At 40.5% G+C, this 22,028-nt stretch overlaps 1 protein-coding gene across 13 annotated transcripts in view; it reads right to left on the reverse strand.

The window, feature by feature from the left end:
• DLG1 (discs large MAGUK scaffold protein 1) overlaps positions 1 to 22,028 on the reverse strand; it is a 329,809-nt gene that overhangs the window by 25,020 nt on the left and 282,761 nt on the right. For 6 of the 13 annotated variants that reach the window (XM_033958212.1, XM_033958211.1, XM_033958207.1 and 3 more), the window contains 2 exons: positions 16,148 to 16,247; positions 4,339 to 4,380 (listed from right to left, as the gene is read on the reverse strand). In XM_033958212.1, coding sequence (XP_033814103.1) covers positions 4,339 to 4,380; positions 16,148 to 16,247 — 142 coding nt within the window. Of the gene's footprint in view, positions 1 to 4,338; positions 4,381 to 15,418; positions 15,453 to 16,147; positions 16,248 to 22,028 lie in introns of all 13 variants that reach the window. The other 7 variants (XM_033958209.1, XM_033958205.1, XM_033958204.1 and 4 more) reach the window with 2 other exon arrangements.

Here is a 22,028-nt window from a genome sequence, read left to right on the forward strand (position 1 = left end):
TTGATCAGGTCTGAGATCTCCGCAGTAAACCACTGTGGCTTATTGTTCCTTCGCCGTTTACTTACTGATTTTACATAGCGGTTTGTTGCTTCTTGTATGGTTGCTTTCAAAGTCGACCACATATCTTCCACGTTATCGGTTTCTTCTTGGCTTTGTAGCGCCTGGTGAACGAAGTCTCCCATTTCTTTGAAATTTGTGTCCTTGAATTTGAGGACTTTGGTTAGTGTAGTAGATTTAGTGAAACCTTTCCTGATATTGAACCATACCATGTTGTGGTCACTGGAGGCCAATGTGTCGCCCACCGAGACCTCTGTGACACTTTCTCCATTGGTAAGTATCAGGTCCAGTATTGCCTGATCCCTTGTCGGTTCCAACACCAGTTGCCTGAGGCTTGCTCCTTTCATAGAGTTTACGACCAGAAAATTGGCCATTTGGTGCGTGGTGTCAGGAACACGAATAGTGGGCCCAATTTTCTTCGAATCAACTTTGAACACTGCGATTTATCTGAACATCTTACCATAGTAACATAATAGATGACGGCAGATAAAAATCTGAATGGTCCATCCAGTCTGCCTAACCTGATTCAATTTAATTTTTTTTTTCCTTCTTTTTAGCTATTTCTGGGCAAGAATCCAAAGCTCTGCCCGGTACTGTGCTAAGGTTCCATCTACTGAAGTCTTTGTCAAAGCTCACTCCAGCCCATCTAAACCATCCCAGCCATCAAAGCCCTCCCCAGCCCATCCTCAACCAAATGACCATATACAGACACAGACTGTGCAAGTCTGCCCAGTACTTGCCTTAGGTCTTCAATATTTACAATTATTTTCTGATTCTAGATCAGGCCTGCCCAATTCTGGTCCTCGAGATCTATTAGCAGGCCAGTTTTTCAGGATATCCACAATGAATATGCATGAGAGAGATTTGCCTGCACTGCCTTTTTGGTATGTAAATCTCTCTCATGCATGTTTCATTGTGGATATCCTGAAAACCTGGCCTGCTAATAGATCTCAAGGACCGGAATTGGGCAGCCCTGTTCTAGATCCTCTGTGTTCATCCCACACTTTTTTGAACTCCGTCACCGTTTTCTTTTCCACCACCTCCCTCGGGAGCGCATTCCAGGCATCCACCTCCAGGCATTCACTACCAGAAGAAAAAAATGTACTGCTTGTTCCAACAAGATGGGACAACATGCCACACCTTAAGTGACTCACTGGCACAGGTTCATGAACTGTTTACAGAGCAACTGTAAACTGTGAGCAAGGGGTTATGGCCACCACTTTCCCTAGACTTGTTCACATGCGATTTTTATCTGTGAGGAAATTTAAAGCTGAAAGTATATGCCAACAATCTACATACCCTGGATGAACTCAAGAAAAACATTACGAAAACTATCGACAGCATCACTGTTGAAGAGGTACAAGCAGTGTCAGCCAACATGATCCAAAGTGCCTAAAGGTGCATAAACATGAACGGGGACCACTTTCACCATCTGTTGTAACTTGGGGGTAAGTGAATAAAAACAATCCACTTGCTCATTCATCTTGTCACATGATTGCTGGAAGTGGGCTCATTTTCCGTGGCCTACCCTGTACTATTAATTTTCTAATTAGAGATCTTGTGTGTTCATCCCACTCCTTTTTTAATTCAGTCACCAGTTTTGTCTTTGGACGGCATTCTAGGCATAAACCACCATTTCCATGAAAAAAATTTTCCGATATTACTCCTCAGTCTACCACCTTGCAACCTCAGGTCATGTTCTCTAGCTTTGTTTTCTCCTCTTTGTTTCTATATTTATACTTTTCAAGTATTTAAATGTCAATCATATCTCCCCTCCTCCTTTCTAGAGAATACATATTCAGATCTTCCAGTCTCTTCTTGTACATCTTTTGCTGCAAGCCCCATACCATTTGTGTCACCTTTCTCTTGATCACTTCAAGTCTTTTTACATTCTTAGCAAGATGAGACCTCCAAAACTGAATATAGTACTCCAAGTGGAGCCTCATCAACAACTTGTACAGGGGCATCAACACCTCCTTTTTTCTGCTGGTTACACCTCTCTCTATACAACCTAGCATCCTTCTGGCTATAGCCATCGTCTTGTCACACTTGGAATGCTCAAGTCCCATCCAAAACATGACCCCTCGCAGAGAAAAATGTCTCAAATTAGAGTTTTTAACATCACAACTTAGACAATTTTGTAAGAAAAATATCCTCTTGCCATTTTATGACTTTTCAGAGACTTTCTCTTTTGAAAATGAGCACCATAGTCTCTGTTATCTTCAAATACAATGTTTATAGTCCTTTTGGTCATGGACAGGACTGAGGCACAACAGACATTTGGTATCCGTGCTGTAGTTCTGAATTTCTGTTAAATTTCAGACAAAGATGAAATTCTTTGGCAACAAGTCTTATTCCTTGAATGAAGTAGTAAGGCAAGTATGAACCCCCCCCCCCCCCCAAAAAAAATACCAAACCAAGGGCTGCATATGCTCAGAATTTTACATGACGTTCTTCGCTCTAGGAAGTTATGCACCAGCACTGTCAGATGTGATCACTCCACTTGAGTGCCCAACTCAGTATTACTTGTTTATAGGAATGCATTACAATATAATTCTATTATTAATGGATGCAAGGTGTCTTGGTCAACCTTTTGAATGTTGGTAGGGTGGTCTAAAATTAGAAAAAGTTAAGATTATTAAGCATCCTGATGGCAGAAAGTATATATTGTCTCAATATACTTAAAAATGTTAATAAAATGGACCTTTTGAACAGCCATACTCATCTGTAATCAAGATTACTTTCATATTAGATAGCAGTAAAGGAAACATTAAAGAGCACATTTTAATAAAACAAACTTGCTGAAAATTAAGAAACACTGCAGGTTTTTGCCAATTTACTTCAATTGAGAATAAACCATTTACAGAACAATATAGCCTTCATAGGGACATATTTAAAGGCTAGAATATTTCATTGCAAGCCTAATTTTATGGATTAGTTTATCTTTAGAACTGCGATAAGAAATGTACAGACTTTTGTGAAGAAATTAGAAGCACCGCTCAAGTAGTTTAATCAAAGATGGGAGTAGATTTGAAGTGAGGTTGAATGAAATCTAATTAAGAAGATTTTATTGTGATCAGTTTGTGTGAAAAGCAGTTACACAAGGCTTTTCTACAGTTCCAGGCATTCTCTTAAGCTAGAAATCAGTTTCTGACAGAGATTTAGCTCCTTCTGACTCACTCTATCTCCTCCTCGTAGTAAACTGGTTCTATAAGTCCAAGCATAAATTTGACAGAAAATTTAATGTTCATTTACAACATTTTATGTTCTACCTTTTAATCTCAAAGGGGCTTACTTAATATAGCAGTACAATTAATCATACAGGATGGTAACATATTAAAATAAAATATGTTGATATTGAGTGGTTTAACACATTTATATTATCATCTGGCAGTATTAGTCAAAGTATAATTGATAAATACTTCTTAAAGTTAGCTGGCAGAAAATGTAAGCTTCGTCAGTTTATATAATCTAATCTAATCCTTAGGTTTGTATACCGCATCATCTCCACGTTCGTAGAATGTAAATGTGGATCTTACTAAGTTAAAAAAAGAAAAATTCACTAGTGAATAAATTTCAGAAGTATAAATTTTAATAAGGTCATTTGAGTACTTTTTCAAAGATAAATGATTATGAACTAGACTGGCAGTGCACATATTTATCCAAGCACAATAAGAACATATTTTCTATCAATAAAAGAGGTCTACAAAATAATTTGATTATTATATTTGGGGTGTTCAGTTAGATTTAGAATAAGCAATTCTAATATTAGAAAGCCTATTTGTCAAAATACAAGACATGCTTTTACATGTTAATATATGAGATTGAGGCTTACTTACTAACAAGTGTGTGTTATCACATTTTGATAATTAGGTCACACCAGGACTGAAGTTAAAAACTCTCTACTGCAAAACTATGCATCTTAATGAGCCACTTTTTTTTTTTTTAAATCAAAGAATGCATTCAACTAACTTTCTCTCTCCTTTACTAACGCGTAGTGCAGGTTTTAGTGACAGCAGCAGCGGTAACTGCTCCGACGCTCAAAGGAATTCTATGAGTGTTGGAGCAGTTACCGCTGCTGCTGGCGTTAAAACCTGCACTACGCGTTAGTGCTTTGAAAATATAGTAAATGTCTAACTGCCAAGAAGGATTTTCAAAAGATCTTCCTGAAATAAGAGAACCAATGCTCTTTGGTGCACTAAGGATGTGAAAACAAACACACCAACAAAAATGCATTAACTTGAGGTTTAAATGAAAAATGAAAGAACAGAAAACACTTACGGTAACTACTTTCACTATCACTGGCATTAGATGTTACATGCTCTGAAATTGCAACATAACAGAAATATGAGGAAAATACAAAATGATACAAGTTCAAAAGCAACAGAAATTAACAAAAATAAATTGAAAAAACCAACACAATTTTAGAAAAGCATCCTAGATTTCAGGGGAGTGAGTCCAATCTAGATGTATATTAATGTAAATATTTTATTACAGAAAATAACATTTTTTTAATGCTTTGCTCAATTACAGAGTCTGTGCACCGAGAAAAAAAAAGCTGAAAACAGAAACCAATTTCCTCTTGCAAAATACAGTAAATTGGATTACTTTACAACTAAACAAGAGTTCAATTGAAGGACCACACTCTGGTCCTAGCACAGTGACACCCATTTGTGACTGGTGAATGTGCGGTTTTGGAGAAATTAAAGTGGCTCAGTTTTGTCAGGTGTTGCCTGAAGAAAGTGGGCCATGTTACTCTGCTTGGCACTGAGCATAATTGCATGGCACGCCTGTATTAGTGAATCTGTCTTCAGAGAAACAGTGTTAAAGGAAAACAGGTAAGGCACACATGAATTTGCCAAGGTAGAAAACATCATGGCTTATAGAAAGGACATCAGGTGTAAAAATTACTACTTTTTCTCCTTGTAATAGTTTGCCCAAACTGATCTATAAATCTTCTCACAGCTACAATGTAAAAATCACAAAAGGAAGGTAAAAGTATGTCTAAGTAGGACCCTTGACAAAGGATTTTAAGAAAATACCCAGAAATATAGAATTATACTAAACAAGAAGTAGTAATTTAAAAAATATCAACTAACTGGACAATGCAAAACAGGTCTTAAATTTATGGATAATTCCTTTAAGGACAATAGAAACAACTCCAACTACACAATCATGTGAGTTTTGGGAACAACAGTAACATATCTACTTATAACAAAAGTATTTTCTGTTTGTAATATATATAAAGTTTGTACACAATTCAGATATCATAATTTAACAAAAAAAATCCAGTGATCTGCCTTATGCATCATGTCAGTGGAAGTACACTGCACTATTTTCCCTTTGAACTGAATATATTACAAAATTGTCTATGGTAAAGAGAAAGATACTGAGGGTATACTGAACCGACACAATCTGTTATATGATCGCAAAAAATGGCTTGTGTAATCTTGGGGGAAAGCCATAAGAAAATTTTGGTGTGTTTGAACATCCCTAGGGAAACTATAGAGTGAAGACAGGTGAGACACTAAATCAAGCTGTTTCTCTAGCTATGGATTAAGGAAACTGTTGTGGAAGGTTACGAGGACTACAGAAATCTTTGCACAAGACTGGTGGCAATCTGGAAGAAAAGCCATATGATGTGTTCTTTATAGCATTTGCAAAGGAAGAATTTTCTACTCTGATGTGACCAAAGCAGAACTTTTTTGGTTTCAATATGAAGTTATATGTGTGGCATAAAAAGAAACAGCACATCACACTGATAACTATTCTTAGAGTAAGGCATGTTGGTGGCAGAATTATGTTTTAGGAATTCTATTTGCCATCCACTCTTTCAATCTTCAGAAGTCCCACTGTTTCTGTTTCTGCAAAGTACTGCAAAGTACAGGCAGAATCTGAAAGAAACCAGTTCCTGTTTCCCATAGCCTTTAGACTGGGAGGGGAAAACAAACACTTTTCAGCAAAACAATGAAAGTATAACAGAACAATAGAATGGCTCAGCAAGAAGAAAGTGAACAGTCAAAGCCCAGAATGGGAACAAGACCTATTCTGTTCCAAAGAGTGAACAAAAACAGTACCATGTAGAAAGTTGATGGACATTTGAACAAAATGACTTACTGCTACAAAAGGGGCTCCCTCAAGTACAGAATGAAAATGTATGAAGTCTTATAAGGGGTAAAAAGGGTACTATAGATTTGAAATACCACCATACTGTGGCACAACCAAAGTGCTTTACATGTGTGCTCACAATCTAAGCTTTGTACCTGGGGCAAAGGAGGGTTAAGTGACTTGCCCAGGGTCACAAGAGCTGCAGCAGGCACCACACCCAGTTCCTCAGGTTATCAGATCCACTTCACTAACCATTAGGCTACTTCTCAACTCAAATCAAGAATTTTGATTTCTTATTTTTAATTCTTTTTGAATATAATTGATTGGGAATGTACAGAATGCTGTGTAGATCACTGAAAAACTCCTACTTTAAAAAAATATAATTAAAAATGCTCAAGTATAGGATATTTATATATCTTTATATTAATTATTTCCTATCTTTACATTTAAATGAGCTGTGCTTATTTTCCCCTCAATGGCATGGGTAATCTTACATTATATATTCAGCATACCTCCACATATGCATCTCGGTTTTTACACACACATCTAGATACAGCCTTATGGAGCTGGTAAGGATACTACATATTCATACATTTAGTTTACACCAATATGAAGCTGCAAAAAATTATCTTAAGAACATAAGAATTGCCATACTGGGACAGACTGAAGGTCCGTCAAGCCCAGTATCCTGTTTCCAACAGTGTCCAGCCAAAGTCCCAAATACCTAGCTAGATCCCAAGTAGTAAAACAGATTCTATACTGCTTATCCTAGGAATAAGCAGTGTATTTCCCAACCCATCTCAATAATGGCCTATGGACTTCTTTTAGGAAATTATCCAAATCTTTTTTAAACCCCACTGATTTCATCACGTTATCAGGCAACAAATTCCAAAGTTTAATTATACGCGTGAAGAAATATTTTCTTCAGTTTGTTTTAAATATACTATTTAGTAGCTTCATTGCATGCTCCCTAGTCTTTTTGGAAAGTGAACAAGCGATTCGCATTTACCCTTTCCAGTCCACTCAGTATTTTATAGACCTCTATCATACCCCTGAGCTGTCTTTTCTCCAAGCTGAAGAGCCCTAGCCACTTTAGCCTCTCCTCATAGGGAAGTCACCGCATCCCTTTTATCATTTTCATCACCCTTTATCTTTTCTAATTTCACTACATCCGTTTTGAGATACAGCAACCAGAACTGACACAGCATCTGAGGTATAGCCGTATAACATTTTCATCTTTGTTTTCCATTCCTTTCCTGATAATTCCTAACATTCTATTTGCTTTCCTAGCAGCCACCACACATTGAGCTAAGGGTTTCACGTATCCTCAACAATAGAAACATAGAAATAGACGGCAGATAAGGGCCACTGCCCATCTAGTCTGCCCACCCCAATGACCCTCCCCTACCTTTCTCTATGAATAGATCCCACGTGTCTATCCCATTTGGCCTTAAAATCAGGCACGCTGCTGGCCTCAATAACCTGAAGTGGAAGACTATTCCAGCGATCAACCACCCTTTCAGTGAAAAATAATTTCCTGGTGTCCCCGTGCAGTTTCCTGCCCCTGATTTTCCACGGATGCCCCCTTGTTGCCGCGGGACCCTTGAAAAAGATATCTTCTTCCACATCGATGCGCCCCATGAGATACTTGAATGTCTCGATCATGTCACCCCTCTCTCTGCGTTCCTCGAGTGAGTACAGCTGCAACTTATCCAGCCGTTCCTCGTACGGGAGATCCTTGAGTCCCGAGACCATCCGGGTGGCCATTCTCTGGACCGACTCCAGTCTCAGCACATCCTTACAGTAATGCGGCCTCCAGAATTGCACACAGTATTCCAGGTGGGACCTCACCATGGATCTATACAATGGCATAATGACTTCAGGCTTACGGCTGACGAAACTCCTGCGTATGCAACCTATGATTTGCCTTGCCTTGGATGAAGCTTGCTCCACTTGATTGGCAGTCTTCATGTTCTCACTGATGATCACCCCTAAGTCTCGTTCTGCTTCAGTTCTTGTTAGGATCTCGCCATTAAGGGTGTAAATCTTGCATGGATTATGGCTGCCCAGGTGCATGACTTTGCATTTTTTGGCATTGAAACTGAGTTGCCAGGACCTAGACCAGCAGACCTACTCCAGTAGGAGTAGGTCGTGCATCATGTTGTCGGACATTGAATTTATGTCTGTTGTGCTTTTGCCCACTACATTGCTTAGTTTGGCGTCATCGGCGAATAATGTTATTTTACCTCGCAGCCCTTCTGCCAAGTCTCTTATAAAGATGTTGAATAGGATCAGGCCCAGGACCGAGCCCTGCGGCACTCCACTGATTACCTCCGTCATTTCGGAGGGGGGTGCCGTTCACCACTACCCTCTGAAGCCTACCCTCCAAGCCAGTTCCCAACCCATTTCGTCAATGTGTCGCCCAATCCTATAGAACTCATCTTGCTCAGCAACCTGCGGTGTGGTTCGCTATCGAATGCTTTACTGAAGTCCAGGTATACGATGTCCAGAGACTCCCCAACATCCAGCTTCCTCGTCACCCAGTCAAAGAAGCTGATCAGGTTGGATTGGCAGGATCTCCCCTTAGTAAATCCATGTTGACGGGGATCCTGTAGATTCTCCTCGTTCAGGATCATATCCAATTGGCGTTTGATTAGAGTTTCCATTAATTTGCACACTATTGATGACACCTAGATCCTTTTCCTGGATAGTGACTCCTAACGTGGAACCCTGCAACACTTTGCACTTGCTCACATTAAAAATCACCTGCCATTTTGATGCCCAGTCTCCCAAGGTCCTCTTGCGATTTAACAACTTTGAACAACTTGACATCATCAGCAAATTTAATTATATCATTAATTATTCTCATCTCTAGATCATTGATAAATATGTTAAAAAGCAGTGGCCCCAGCACAGACTTCTGGGGAACCCTACTATTTACCCTCCATTGAAAATATTGAATTTTTAAAACAAAATCCTGAGTGGAGTAGAACGGGGACAAGTGGATCTATTTTTCACTCTGTCAAAAATTACAAAGACTAGAGGACACTCGAAGTTACAGGGAAATACTTTTAAAACCAATAGGAGGAAAATTTTTTTCACTCGGAGAATAGTTAAGCTCTGGAACACGTTGTCAAATGTTGTGGTAAGAGTGGATAGCGTAGCTGGTTTTAAGAAAGGTTTGGACAAGTTCCTGGAGTCTGTTATTGAGAAAGACATAGGGGAAACCACTGCTTGCCCTAGATCGGTAGCATGAAATGTTGCTACTCCTTGGGTTTTGGCCAGGTATAGGGACCTGGATTGGCCACCGTGAAAATGGGCTACTGGGCTTGATGGACTTTTGGTCTGATCCAGTAAGACTATTCTTATGTTATTAAACCTACTGTCTTTCAATCAATTCTTAATTCATAAAAGGACATTACCTCCTATCCCATTACTTTCTAATTTCCTCAGAAGTCTTTCATGAGGTACTTTGTCAAATGTCTTTTAAAAATCCAACTACACAATATCAACCAGTTCACCTTTATCCACATGTTCATTCATCCCTTTAAAGAAATGTAGTAGATTGGTGATGCAAGATTTCCCTTGATTAAATCTATGGCTTTCTCTCATTAATCCATGCTTATGCATATGTCCTGTTATCTTCTGGCTTGGTTAATGAGATGGCATTCTGGGGTACAACCAATACAGTCCCCAAATCCTTTTTCTGCCTAGTTTCAGGCTTTGTCAAATCTGAACATGTGTTTTTGGTGGCAGCCAAAAATGTGTACTTTGTCCTGTTTGTCTCTCTCTCTTGCTACCTCCCCCCACTCCCAGGCCACCTATAGGTTCCTTCCTCAGGGTATACTCAGGGTAGAAGTGATCCCCAGTCAGGGTAGAAGTGATCCCCAGTCACGCCTGCTTATGCTGGCTCTGCTCAAAATGGCTTCCATGACCTCTAGTGGGAATCTTGGAAGACTGCTTTAAGAAGTCATGACCCTCAGCAAGAGTGACTGGGGATCAGTCCTGCCCTGAATATTTCACTAGACCAAGGGTAGGCAATTCCGGTAGAGAGCTGGAGCCAGGTCAGGTTTTCAGGATATCCACAATAAATATGAGATAGATTTGCATCTCAAGGAGGCAGTGCATGCATATCCATCTCATATATATTCATTGTGAATATCCTGAAAACCTGACCTGGCTCCGGCTCTCGAGGACCGGAATTGCCTACCCCTGCACTATACCATCAGGGGTTGTAAGATAGAGTGTACGTTTGGGGGAGGGGAGATGCTAAATACCGTATCTGCAATTTTTTGTGTAATGTAATTGCAAGCAATGCAGTTATGATCAATAGTTCATATGAACCATATGAACAATAGTTCATATGGTAAGTAGATGGCTCCAAATAAATGCTCTTAATACAAAAGTTTAATGGAATTTAAATCTATAAATTTGGGATAACTTCCTTAAGAATCTGCCTCTGTGGAAATATATCAGCTTATAATGTTAACAGAGAAATGATACCATAATGAAATGAAGTTTATATATTAGAAAATAATTTGAGACATGTATTACTGTTGATTTACATTTTTCATAGCATACAGTCCTCACATTCAGGGACATCAATGTTTTTTTTATTCTGGACTGTGCATCAGAAGTGTAGACCACTTTCTGGATTATCCTATTTTAATAAGAATCTATATCATACTTGTCCTTAATCAGTTTTGTTAACTAAATACAAAACAGGAAACATTTCAATGCTACTTTCTCTTATTACTTGTGCACTACCGTATTTTCGCGGATATAACGCGCACCTGTGTAAAACGCGCACAGGGGTATAGCGCGCAGAAATCACGATGATATGTACCAAAACTTTTCTATACCGCGCTCAGGCATATAACGCGCATGATGCCCGACGCTCCTTTCGCCCGCCCTGACTTTCCGTGCGCTGTCCCGACTCTCCGTTCACCCCCCTGACTTCCGTGCACTGTCCCCCCTTGAAGTCCTGTCCCCCCTTGAAGGTCTGTCCCCATCCTGAAAGCCTGATGCCCCCCCCCCGACGTCCGATACATCCCCCCCCCGGCAGCACCACTCGCACCCTCACCCCGAAGGACCGCCGACTCCCCAACAATATCGGGCCAGGAGGGAGCCCAAACCCTCCTGGCCACGGCGACCCCCTAACCCCACCCCGCACTACATTACGGGCAGGAGGGATCCCAGGCCCTCCTGCCCTCGACGCAAACCCCCTCCCCCCAACGACCGCCCCCCCCCCAAGAACCTCCGCCCGTCCCCCAGCCGACCCGCGACCCCCCTGGCCGACCCCCACGACACCCCCACCCGCCTTCCCCGCACCTCTGTGTAGTTGGGCCAGAAGGGAGCCCAAACCCTCCTGGCCACGGCGACCCCCTAACCCCACCCCGCACTACATTACGGGCAGGAGGGATCCCAGGCCCTCCTGCCCTCGACGCAAACCCCCCCCCCCCCCCAACGACCGCCCCCCCCCCCAAGAACCTCCGCCCGTCCCCCAGCCGACCCGCGACCCCCCTGGCCGACCCCCACGACCCCCCCACCCCCCTTCCCCGTACCTTTGGAAGTTGGCCGGACAGACGGGAGCCAAACCCGCCTGTCCGGCAGGCAGCCAACGAAGGAATGAGGCCGGATTGGCCCATCCGTCCTAAAGCTCCGCCTACTGGTGGGGCCTAAGGCGCGTGGGCCAATCAGAATAGGCCCTGGAGCCTTAGGTCCCACCTGGGGGCGCGGCCTGAGGCACATGGGCCAAACCCGACCATGTGTCTCAGGCCGCGCCCCCAGGTGGGACCTAAGGCTCCAGGGCCTATTCTGATTGGCCCACGCGCCTTAGGCCCCACCAGTAGGCGGAGCTTTAGGACGGATGGGCCAATCCGGCCTCATTCCTTCGTTGGCTGCCTGCCGGACAGGCGGGTTTGGCTCCCGTCTGTCCGGCCAACTTCCAAAGGTACGGGGAAGGGGGGTGGGGGGTCGTGGGGGTCGGCCAGGGGGGTCGCGGGTCGGCTGGGGGGGCGGTCGGAGGTTCTTGGGGGGGGCGGTCGTTGGAGGGAGGGGGGTTTGCGTCGAGGGCAGGAGGGCCTGGGATCCCTCCTGCCCGTAATGTAGTGCGGGGTGGGGTTAGGGGGTCGCCGTGGCCAGGAGGGTTTGGGCTCCCTTCTGGCCCAACTACACAAAGGTACGGGGAAGGCGGGTGGGGGTGTCGTGGGGGTCGGCCAGGGGGGTCGCGGGTCGGCTGGGGGACGGGCGGAGGTTCTTGGGGGGGGCGGTCGTTGGGGGGAGGGGGTTTGCGTCGAGGGCAGGAGGGCCTGGGATCCCTCCTGCCCGTAATGTAGTGCGGGGTGGGGGTAGGGGGTCGCCGTGGCCAGGAGGGTTTGGGCTCCCTCCTGGCCCGATATTGTCGGGAAGTCGGCGGTCCTTCGGGGGGGGGGGGATGTATCGGACGTCGGGGAGTCGGCCGGGCAAGAGGGCTTGGGCTCCCTCTTGCTCCGATCGTGGATGCGGGTGCGGGTGGGAGCGCGTGCGAGCGGTCGTTCGGGGTGGGGGTGCGAGCGGTCCTGCTGGGGGGGTGAATCGGGCGTCGGGCGGGGTGGGAACTATGTTTAAAAACTTTTCTATACCGCGCTCAGGCATATAACGCGCGAGGGGTATGCGCGGTAGGTAAAATCGCGTATAACGCGCGCGTTATATCCGCGAAAATACGGTATATAGGTAAGCCTAAAAAGCATGATTTTTTTCACACATTCTCATAAAGTTCCTCTCTCAGAGGATATTTCACTATATCTGCACTGACTTGGGAACTTATACATGCTAGATTTGAGAAGTCCTTGTTAAAATGCCTCTCCCAGTTATCAGCCTGTGCTTGCAGTTCCTGGGACTGGAGAGTAATCTCCTGTGGGCTTAGCAGAGGGCTGCTGATTACAGGTTCTGACAATACCCAGCAGGCTTCAATGATTCACATTCAAACAACCAATCCTTAATTTTCAGTTTTGGCCAAAACTAGGCAATAAGTTTCAGCTGCATTTTCAGTTTGAGTTGAAATTTTAAAAAGCAGTTTTGCATAGAAGTCTGATATACAAACGACAAAATGTGGAAAATGCTCAAGGGGTATAACTTTCTATGGCCACTGTAGAGAGAATTTTACAAGCACTTTCTAAATGTAAAGGTGGAGGACTGCTGGGCCTCAAGCTTCAAAGCAGAGAATGTGTCAGAAATGACATATGAAACAAAAGCTGATTTGAAAAGGCAACACATCGAGGGATCATAACTGTGATCTGCAGCCACTCCTGCCACCTGATTTCTGGACCTTGAATGGGATCCCAAGTCATCCACAGACACAGAGAAGCAATGAGATAAGGGCATGGAAAGACTTCCAATCATCCCAGTTCTGGTTTAAAGGGTCACTGATGCTGGGAGCTGGCGTGGTAAGAGGCAGAAACACCTGACTGGCAGAAGGATCCCCCTGAGGCAGAGCCAGTGCACCCATAGACAGTGCAGTGCTTCCTAGGCATATTAAATAGGCTTACCATAAAAGACTGAAAGTCAGAAAAGCCTGGCACAGGAGACACCGAGGACCCCTGTAAGGCTCCACACACAGGGGAATCAAGCTCTCCTCTACCACTATACGCTTGAGTTTCGCCCCCTTGTTACTCATGGTCTCCCAGAGGGATCTCTTTCCCGCAGACCTGACTTTCCGGGGTTCTCACTGGAGGACTGGTATGAGGCTAAGCCCAAAGCTCGCACCTCTTCCTCCAATGCAGAGTGGAACACGACTGCTCCTTAGTCGTGTACATCTGCACAAAAAAACGCAGGAATTTGGACCTGGGTTATCCATTAATGATCCCAAGGCAAAATGAGGGATTTTGAGGCAGAAAATAGAACTTAGAAAATAAAAACACGCTAAAAATCCAAGTTGGCCACTACCAGAAAATCTATGTCAAAAAAGGCCTGTTGAAGCCAAACCAAAAAATAGCAGATTAGGGGATTTGGAAATGAGGGAACCTTACTCCAACCAAAACTGGATTTTTTTTTTTTTTTAAGAAACCCCACCACCACCACTTTTTTGCCATAGGGAATAATGGTAGTACTCACTGTGACTTCTGGTGCTTGTCAGCTTAAATCTGCCTGCCTGTAGGGAAAGGATATCTGCCTCAAAGATAGCTCAGTGCAAGTCTATCGATGGAGATCTTTTGGCTGCTGGCTGGGCAAACCTCGACCACAGAATCCCACCCCCGAAGTCCTCGCGATGCATCAGGGGAGAAACTTCACAGCCTGCTCCCTATTACCCAGAAGGTTGTTACACAGTGGCCTCATAGCCTGCACTCAAGCATGATAAATCAGCAGACGAGCAAGTTCCCAAGGGAATGACCTGAAGTTCCTGAAGGGACATAAAGCAGGCTGGCTCTACAGGTACTCAATGAGATTGGCCTTGGAGCATCAGTCTACTAATGCGGGATTGCATCTTTTCTCCAGCAGAGTAAGCCCAAGAAGGGGTCCTCTGAGCAACGAAACCACGCAGAAAAAGAATTCAAAGACTGATGGCAAAAACAAACGAAAATAACAAAAAGAAGCAAAGTAGATCAGAACACACCATCAGAGTTCTCTTGCAGAAGGAAAAACTGAAGAGGGAGCTGTGCTCCACTGCAGAAGGGGAGGAGTTCAGAGATTTAAAGTGATATCCTTCTGCAGATTCATGACTAGTGGGAAGCAAAAGGTAACGTACGGAATTTCATGCCTTTGCTAAAGAAATGTACAAGATAAGGTGGTAATGTTAACCATTGTATATTCTACACTAACATGCATTTCCTACAATTTTACTGTGTATATTATGTCAATTTCCTTAACTCTTACATATTAAATCACAACATGAATAGCTTTTTATTTTCTATCTTATTTTGGCACATAGTCCTTCAAACTTAATTATAATACTCAGTTTTGAATAAACTTTAGTGAGGAGATCATATGCTTTCAGTATTAAATTCCAGCCTGGTTATCTTAGGATGGCAGATGATTTTGGTCAAAATCATGCAATTTCATTCAAGAGGCATGATCACACACAAGAATAGGTCTCATACACCAAAATATTAATAACAGAAAAATTATCACAAATGTTGGAAATGGAAAATAAAAGCTAAAAAAGAAAAACTTTGAAAATCACGAACCTTCTTGTGCCATTAGGGTATATAAAAAAGAAAGAAAACAACCAAAAACTAGAAGATATGTAGCTGAGGAGGGTTATTTGGTCACTTACTCAGGCCTTTTGAACCCATGTCGTCAGGGATCTCCTGTAGTCCCCAGAAAGCAAGCAATAAAAAGATAATCACAAAGAAAATAGTTGTCAGTAATACATAACATAGGTGCTACAATAAGAGAGAGTTCCAAGAGGGCTGCAGATCTGGTATTTAAAATGTTCTTGTAAATTAACTCAGACAGCAACATTCAGAAAGTCAGTAGCTTAAGCACAACCAACTGTATTGCATTAGAATAGTTCACAGCATTTTACCAAGGCAATAAATGTAGTCTGATCAGTTTTATTAGAGCAAAAATTGCTTGTTTTTAAATTTTTACTTCTTAGGCAAAACAGGAGTAGAAACACTCTCTTGATTAAGATTGCATCAAAAATACAGAGAAATAGTATTTATAAAAGAATTGCCCAAAAGAACCCTATATGGAAATAACTGGTTATAGTGGGCTCCAAGCATTCTTTAAATAGTTTTTATAGTACCATGCATCTTTTTCTGTGAGTGCGGATTGCAAGTTTCCACAGAAATACCCCTTCTATACAGTACAATTCACCATAGAATTACAGACACAGAAAAAGTGCATAAACAGGCTGGACTTGTTGATATTAGTCCCCTTTGGCATTCCATATACCTGTTGCAGCTCTTGAAACTGTCTCCATGTAACACCCTACTGCAAAGCTCGTAGGTTGTTTAGAGTTTGTCTTTCGGATTTTGCCCACTGGATGGCACATACTTACGGTCAACATCACTGGTTTCCTGCTCACTCTGGTCCTTGTTCTTGTAGAAGGGAAATTTTCGGGAAAAGAGGTTCTTTTTACGCTTGTCATTGAATGACTGCTGAAGAAGAGAAGGAGGGGCAAAACAAAGGGATGTCTAATGTCTGTGTGTACAAATGCTCAGCACCAGAAGCTTGGTGAAAGCTGACTCATGTAACCAGATTATGCAGTCTGTAGTTTAATTTCAAATTAATGCAACACTTATTTTGTTGGAGAATAAGGCACTATTAAACAAAATTTGATTTTTGAATCTAATAAAGGGCTTCTTAGAGGCTATTTCTAAGATTTAAAACACATCTCAACTAATCCTATTCAATACAAATTTCTAGTTCCAACAAATTAATATTTTAATTCTAGTCAGATGGTATATTACATCCCTTGTGTTCATTTTAGCTAAATAGCACAGTTCCTAGTTCTTGGGTCAGCCTCTACATGGACAAAAACCATCTGATTTGTGTACTAACAGTTTTATTTATTTTACATTTGCAACAATTTAGGGTTTATAAGTTTAAACCTCAAAAGCTTTATTCAGCAGAAATACAGTGTTCTGTGATTTCATTCTGGGAATTCATGATATTGTACTCCAGAGGTTCCTATGGTTGCTAAACTCCAAATGATTTTTTTCTTTTATCTTCATTGCCCTATAGAGCCAGATAGATGACCCTTAGGTAATTTATGTCCCTTCTGTCTCTTGGGTATTTTTCTGTTCACTGCAGCATGCATTTATTAGTCTTTGGTGAGGAAGGAAATCATAAAGCATATATTAAAGTCAGTGTTAGCTAATCGTTTTACTTTCTTCTGTGTGAGGAATAATGCAGGATAAAAGTGACAGAGGCTCAGTATATGTATACCACAATAATTGACTTTGCAGCACCTGATGCCAGAAGTAGCATCATTGGGCCTAGTTATACACAGTATCACTGTAGTCAGACATTTTGTATGTGTATGTATGGAGATTAATATTGTTTACATACACAAATCCTTCCATACTTCAAATAAGTGTGGATAGATAGTTTGGGTAATAAATATTTAAAGAAACAGATAATAAATAAAAACTTCCATGTTCCTATTGCAACATATTCCATAAATATTGGGGTGGGCAAAAGGGCAACCCTAGCACTTGGGGGCTATATATCTCTGTGCAAGAGCAGGAAAGATAGGAAAGATAGGTGAACAGGGACAGAAACATTTAACTTAATCACCACAACCAGTGACGTACCTTGTTTTTACTACATTTTAATATTTGTATGGAAACTGATTGACTAATATACAATTCAATTTCACACATATTACTCAGTGCCATTCTGAGAACCTGACTGTTTTGGGGCCTTCAAGGACTAAAGTTACATACTCAATACATAACAGCATCATTAAGATATATACTACCCAAAAGTAAGTGTCTATAAAATTGATATATACTACCCAAAAGTAAGTGTCTATAAAATTGCATTTAACTATGCAAGGTCCCTCATGTGACACAGCCATTGTACTTGGTTATATCTCCACCATGCTAGCACATTCACATTGCTCAGTTTCACATATGCTTGTGTTCAAGCAATGATATACGTACAAATAGGTAGTGAAAACAAGGTACTTAACCGGTTGTGGTGATTAAGGTAAATATTTCTGTCCCTGTCCTATCTTTCCAAGTCTTGCACAGAGATAAACTATGTAACCTCAGTATTCATAATAAGCTCTTCACTTATTTTGCTTTGCCTGTCTGGAGGAGGTAGTTACAAAACAGAAGGAAAGTCAAACTCAATATTCTAAACCCACAGAAGTGCTTTTTAAAGATGCCTATAACTGATTTTTTACATACGTACTTACTTCCGCACTACTTAACTTTTCTCCCTTTCCTATTGTATTTTCCTTTTATGTATTCTTTCGAAGAAATTGTAGTTCTTCCCTTTTTTCCCCAATATCTTCAGGCCATAAGTATGTTTGTTTAGTTGGTGTTTGTCTAATTATTTAAAATGTTTGTCTCCCAGCTATTTTAAATTACTATGTACAACGATTTATACCTTTGGATAAGCGTTTAATCAAAATTTAAATAAACTATAAATTATAACTATATAAAAACTTTCAAAGGGGTAGCCATGTTAATATGTTGTAACAAAAATGACAGAGGCAGGTGACACCTTTTAGACAAACCAATTTATTGAGACCTGAGCTTTCATTGGCATTAATCTATAAGGTGTCCATTTACCTCTGTCATAGAAAACTGTATAGTATTTCTGCTGAATACTGCCCATACCAGCAATCCTCCAGAAACTGTAGTATGGAAATTGCATTAACAATCAATTTGGAGCACCAAACATGAACAATTCTGAAAAGAAAATATTATAAAACAATTTCCTTCTGAATATTTTAGATAAAAGTATTTGCTGCTACTGCAAAATTGGTGCTCTGGTTCTATTATTGTGCAATATTAAGCTAAGATATATTATGTGAAATTCAATTGTATTTGTGAATTCTGAACCTCTCAAAATCAGAATATGAGAAACTTAACTGTTTTATACAATGCATGCATAATGGTCAGAGTCAGTTCCACTGCAAATTAACAAAAACAAAAAACAAACTGTTTAATTCAAAAATTAAAATAAATTTAGAGGAGACGGAGGTTTACATGGTTTGTCTTAGATACCACAAAATAAGCCAGACAGAAAATGTTTATTTGTTAGAATTATTAACCCGATTAGATTTACCACCAAATCCTTTTTACAAGAAGCCTGCTAAAATGATGGATCAGTCATTAAGGTACCACAGCCCATTGCAAATAAAAGCAGTACAAGCAAACATGAAGAAAATGATCTTGTTACTCAAGCTATGCTAGATTCAGTTTCTCTGTTTCAATAGCAGAAGAGTTTATATTTTATTTCCTTCCTTATTTTCATCCCAATTCTACCAACAGCCACATGGTCATTGAGATTATGCTGTCTGTTTTAATATTATGTATGGTTTTTATAGAAATCGCTTAGATTTAAGCAGTCGATACATTTTAAAAATAAATAGATGAATAATAATAAATTATCTGCAGATCAGGAACCAGGATCCTCATGAGAGGCTGAGCCATCTCTTCAGTTTAGGGCAGACCCTCCTCGTCCCATTGCCCAGGCATCAGTGTCTCATGTCAGTAATATAAGGGCCAGTCCCAATGTGGAAGTACAAACAATCATGGACTTCCATTTTAATAGCTTTCATACAGCAATTAGGCACCTAAGACAACATTTTAATTTCATCAGTGACTAATATATAAGAATTGTAGAATTTGATATTGTCTCATTAAAAGCAGTGGCATTAACAGATCATGCAAAATTTACTAAATATGCACAGAAAAGGGAATCTAAGAGAAACTGAATCACTAAAAATGCTGCTTAAGCAAAGCATAATGCATTGTGTAAGGATTAGTAGAGTAAATGAAAGAAAATATTAGGGGGAAAGGAATGCAGTTCTACATCAATGGCAAGCGTATTTTGTTTCTTCACTCAATAATTCATGCATATTTTTGGTGTTTAGTTAGAACACAGTGACTGTGTACGAATTTGGTTATAGTCAAACTTGGACCCAAATACACAGTTAATTCAGTTAACTTTACAGTTTTGCGCTACACAAGTTACAACATGCAATTAATTATCCTGTCAGATAAACACCATAGTGCATCAACATTTCAAGTCACAAAAATCTGCTACAAATATTTGTTTACACATCCAAGATGCTCATCCTTTCTGTATCATTTTCTCTAGACCCATAAGGGAACATTGAGGAATACCATTCAGCCTGACCACAGATTGACCCCAAAATACTTCATTTCAGTCAAATACAGTATATTTTTATTAAGTTAACATTTGTTACAGTGTGGCCATATAGTACTCACTACCTTTTGGAAATAAAAACAGTAGTGTGTGTGGGTTTAAAAAAAAAAAAAATTAAATAAAAATCTTGTGTGATCTTTGTCATAACAGTTTTAATTTATCTAATCTTTCCCTCTCAGAAAACCATACTCTAGGAGCACTTTCCAAATGGACATTTATAAGAGAAGACTGTCAAAAGTGCATCTGTGAGCAAAAGATATGGAAAAATCATTTTGCAGATTTTATGTAAAGAGAGAAACATCATGGCAGATAAAGACCAAATGGTCCATCCAGTCTGTTCATCTGCAGCATTCACTATCTCCTCATCTCCCTAAGAAATGTAATGATTGCTTTTATAATCAAAGTATAATGGGTAGATTTAGCAACAAATTCAAGTTGCTATAAATAAATATTTCAACTATATTCTGTTTCCACACAGTTCTGAGGTTTGTTGGCGAAACTGTGGTTCGCAGGGGACTTTCTTTCACATTTGATGGGAATGTCCCAGTGTGCAACTATTTTGGTCCTCCTTGTTCACTCATTTGAATACTATTTTGAAATTATCATATCCTTTGCAAATGGATTGCTGTCTGCTTCATGTGAGACCATACATTTGCCATGCATATGTTTGGGGCAGCCAAGAAATAAGCTAGATGGTGGAATCAATCCAAAGTGCCACCGATTGAACAAGTGTTAAACTGGACTACATTTGTTTAAAGTCAAAATTGATGGCGTTCAAATTGGGGCGTCTTGTTTCTTTCTATAAGACATGGGACTCTTTATGTGACCTGGTGTACTGGATCTTGGTGATTACATTGTTTGGTTATATTTTGTACTGGGTTCTCTTCCTGCTGTCCTTGGGGGCTGAGATTTTTTTTTTTAGGGGGAAGGGAGAGGGAGAATAGTAGCCTATACAGTAGATTGTGTGTATATTTTGCTATTCCTACTTTTACTGCTCTGATTTTTCTATTGGCTGTTTTTACTTTGTTGTTTATTTCATAAAGTATAAATAAATTTGAAAAAAAAAAAAAAAGAGAAATACAGTGTCCAGGTTGAAAGACCATGTTTACAGGATTCTAGGAAGGAGACAAGGTGTGTGGCTCCAAGCCAGAGCAGTCATTGCATCAACCGGTTGAGAAAGTTGCAAGGTATATAAAATAGGAGAAGGGAGAAACCTCCAGGAAGTAATGAATGAAGATTCCTAGTGCCACAACCAGCTCTGGTTATGATTAAGCTGGATGCCCACAATGAGCTGGAGAAAACTGCCAAGTCAAAAATTATAAAAATACATTTTAGGCACACAAGTTTTAAAAATAATCTTCCCTGCATTTGTTTGGTTTTTTTTTTGTTCTCACTATATTTATTATTAGTATGCAGAAGGGTGTGCTGTCTGACCTACGTTTGATATCAGTATATCCTTGTATGTAAGAGTTTTAAATATTTTAAACATTTCAAATTTTCTTGATCATTTATATTCCTTCATGAATTGGATCTTAACTATTGCATAATTTCAATAATCAAATGATTTTTTTCCCCATTAATTACTGCTATGCCTGCAATTATGATGTGATTAGCATGCTGGATCTTTAGGATTCTGAGAACAGAAATACCCGAGATGCAAAGCAAGCACTCCTGAATATACACTTTGCATGGAATGTACTTCAGGATTATGGCTCCATTTAACAAAAGCTATCCTGTTTTAACAGTGCAATTCTCTTGTCACCAACTTCATATTACAGTATTTCTAATGAACTAAATGCCAGAGATGAAACACTCATCTTTAATGAGGGAAAAAAATTGACCATCTCTTGTGTGTGTTAAAACAATATCATTGCCAGAGGATAACGAGATTGTTTATGTATATTCAAGATACAGATATTTTCCAAGTATTTCAATGATTCCAGATCTCAACCAGGCTGCCCATGTTTATACTTCAAGTTCCAAGCTTCCTTCCTCTTTGGAGCTCAATTACAACTAGCATTTAAGGTTTG

This window comes from Geotrypetes seraphini, chromosome 9 (assembly GCF_902459505.1).
Source record: "Geotrypetes seraphini chromosome 9, aGeoSer1.1, whole genome shotgun sequence".
In the NCBI taxonomy this organism is placed as follows: Eukaryota; Metazoa; Chordata; class Amphibia; order Gymnophiona; family Dermophiidae; genus Geotrypetes; species Geotrypetes seraphini.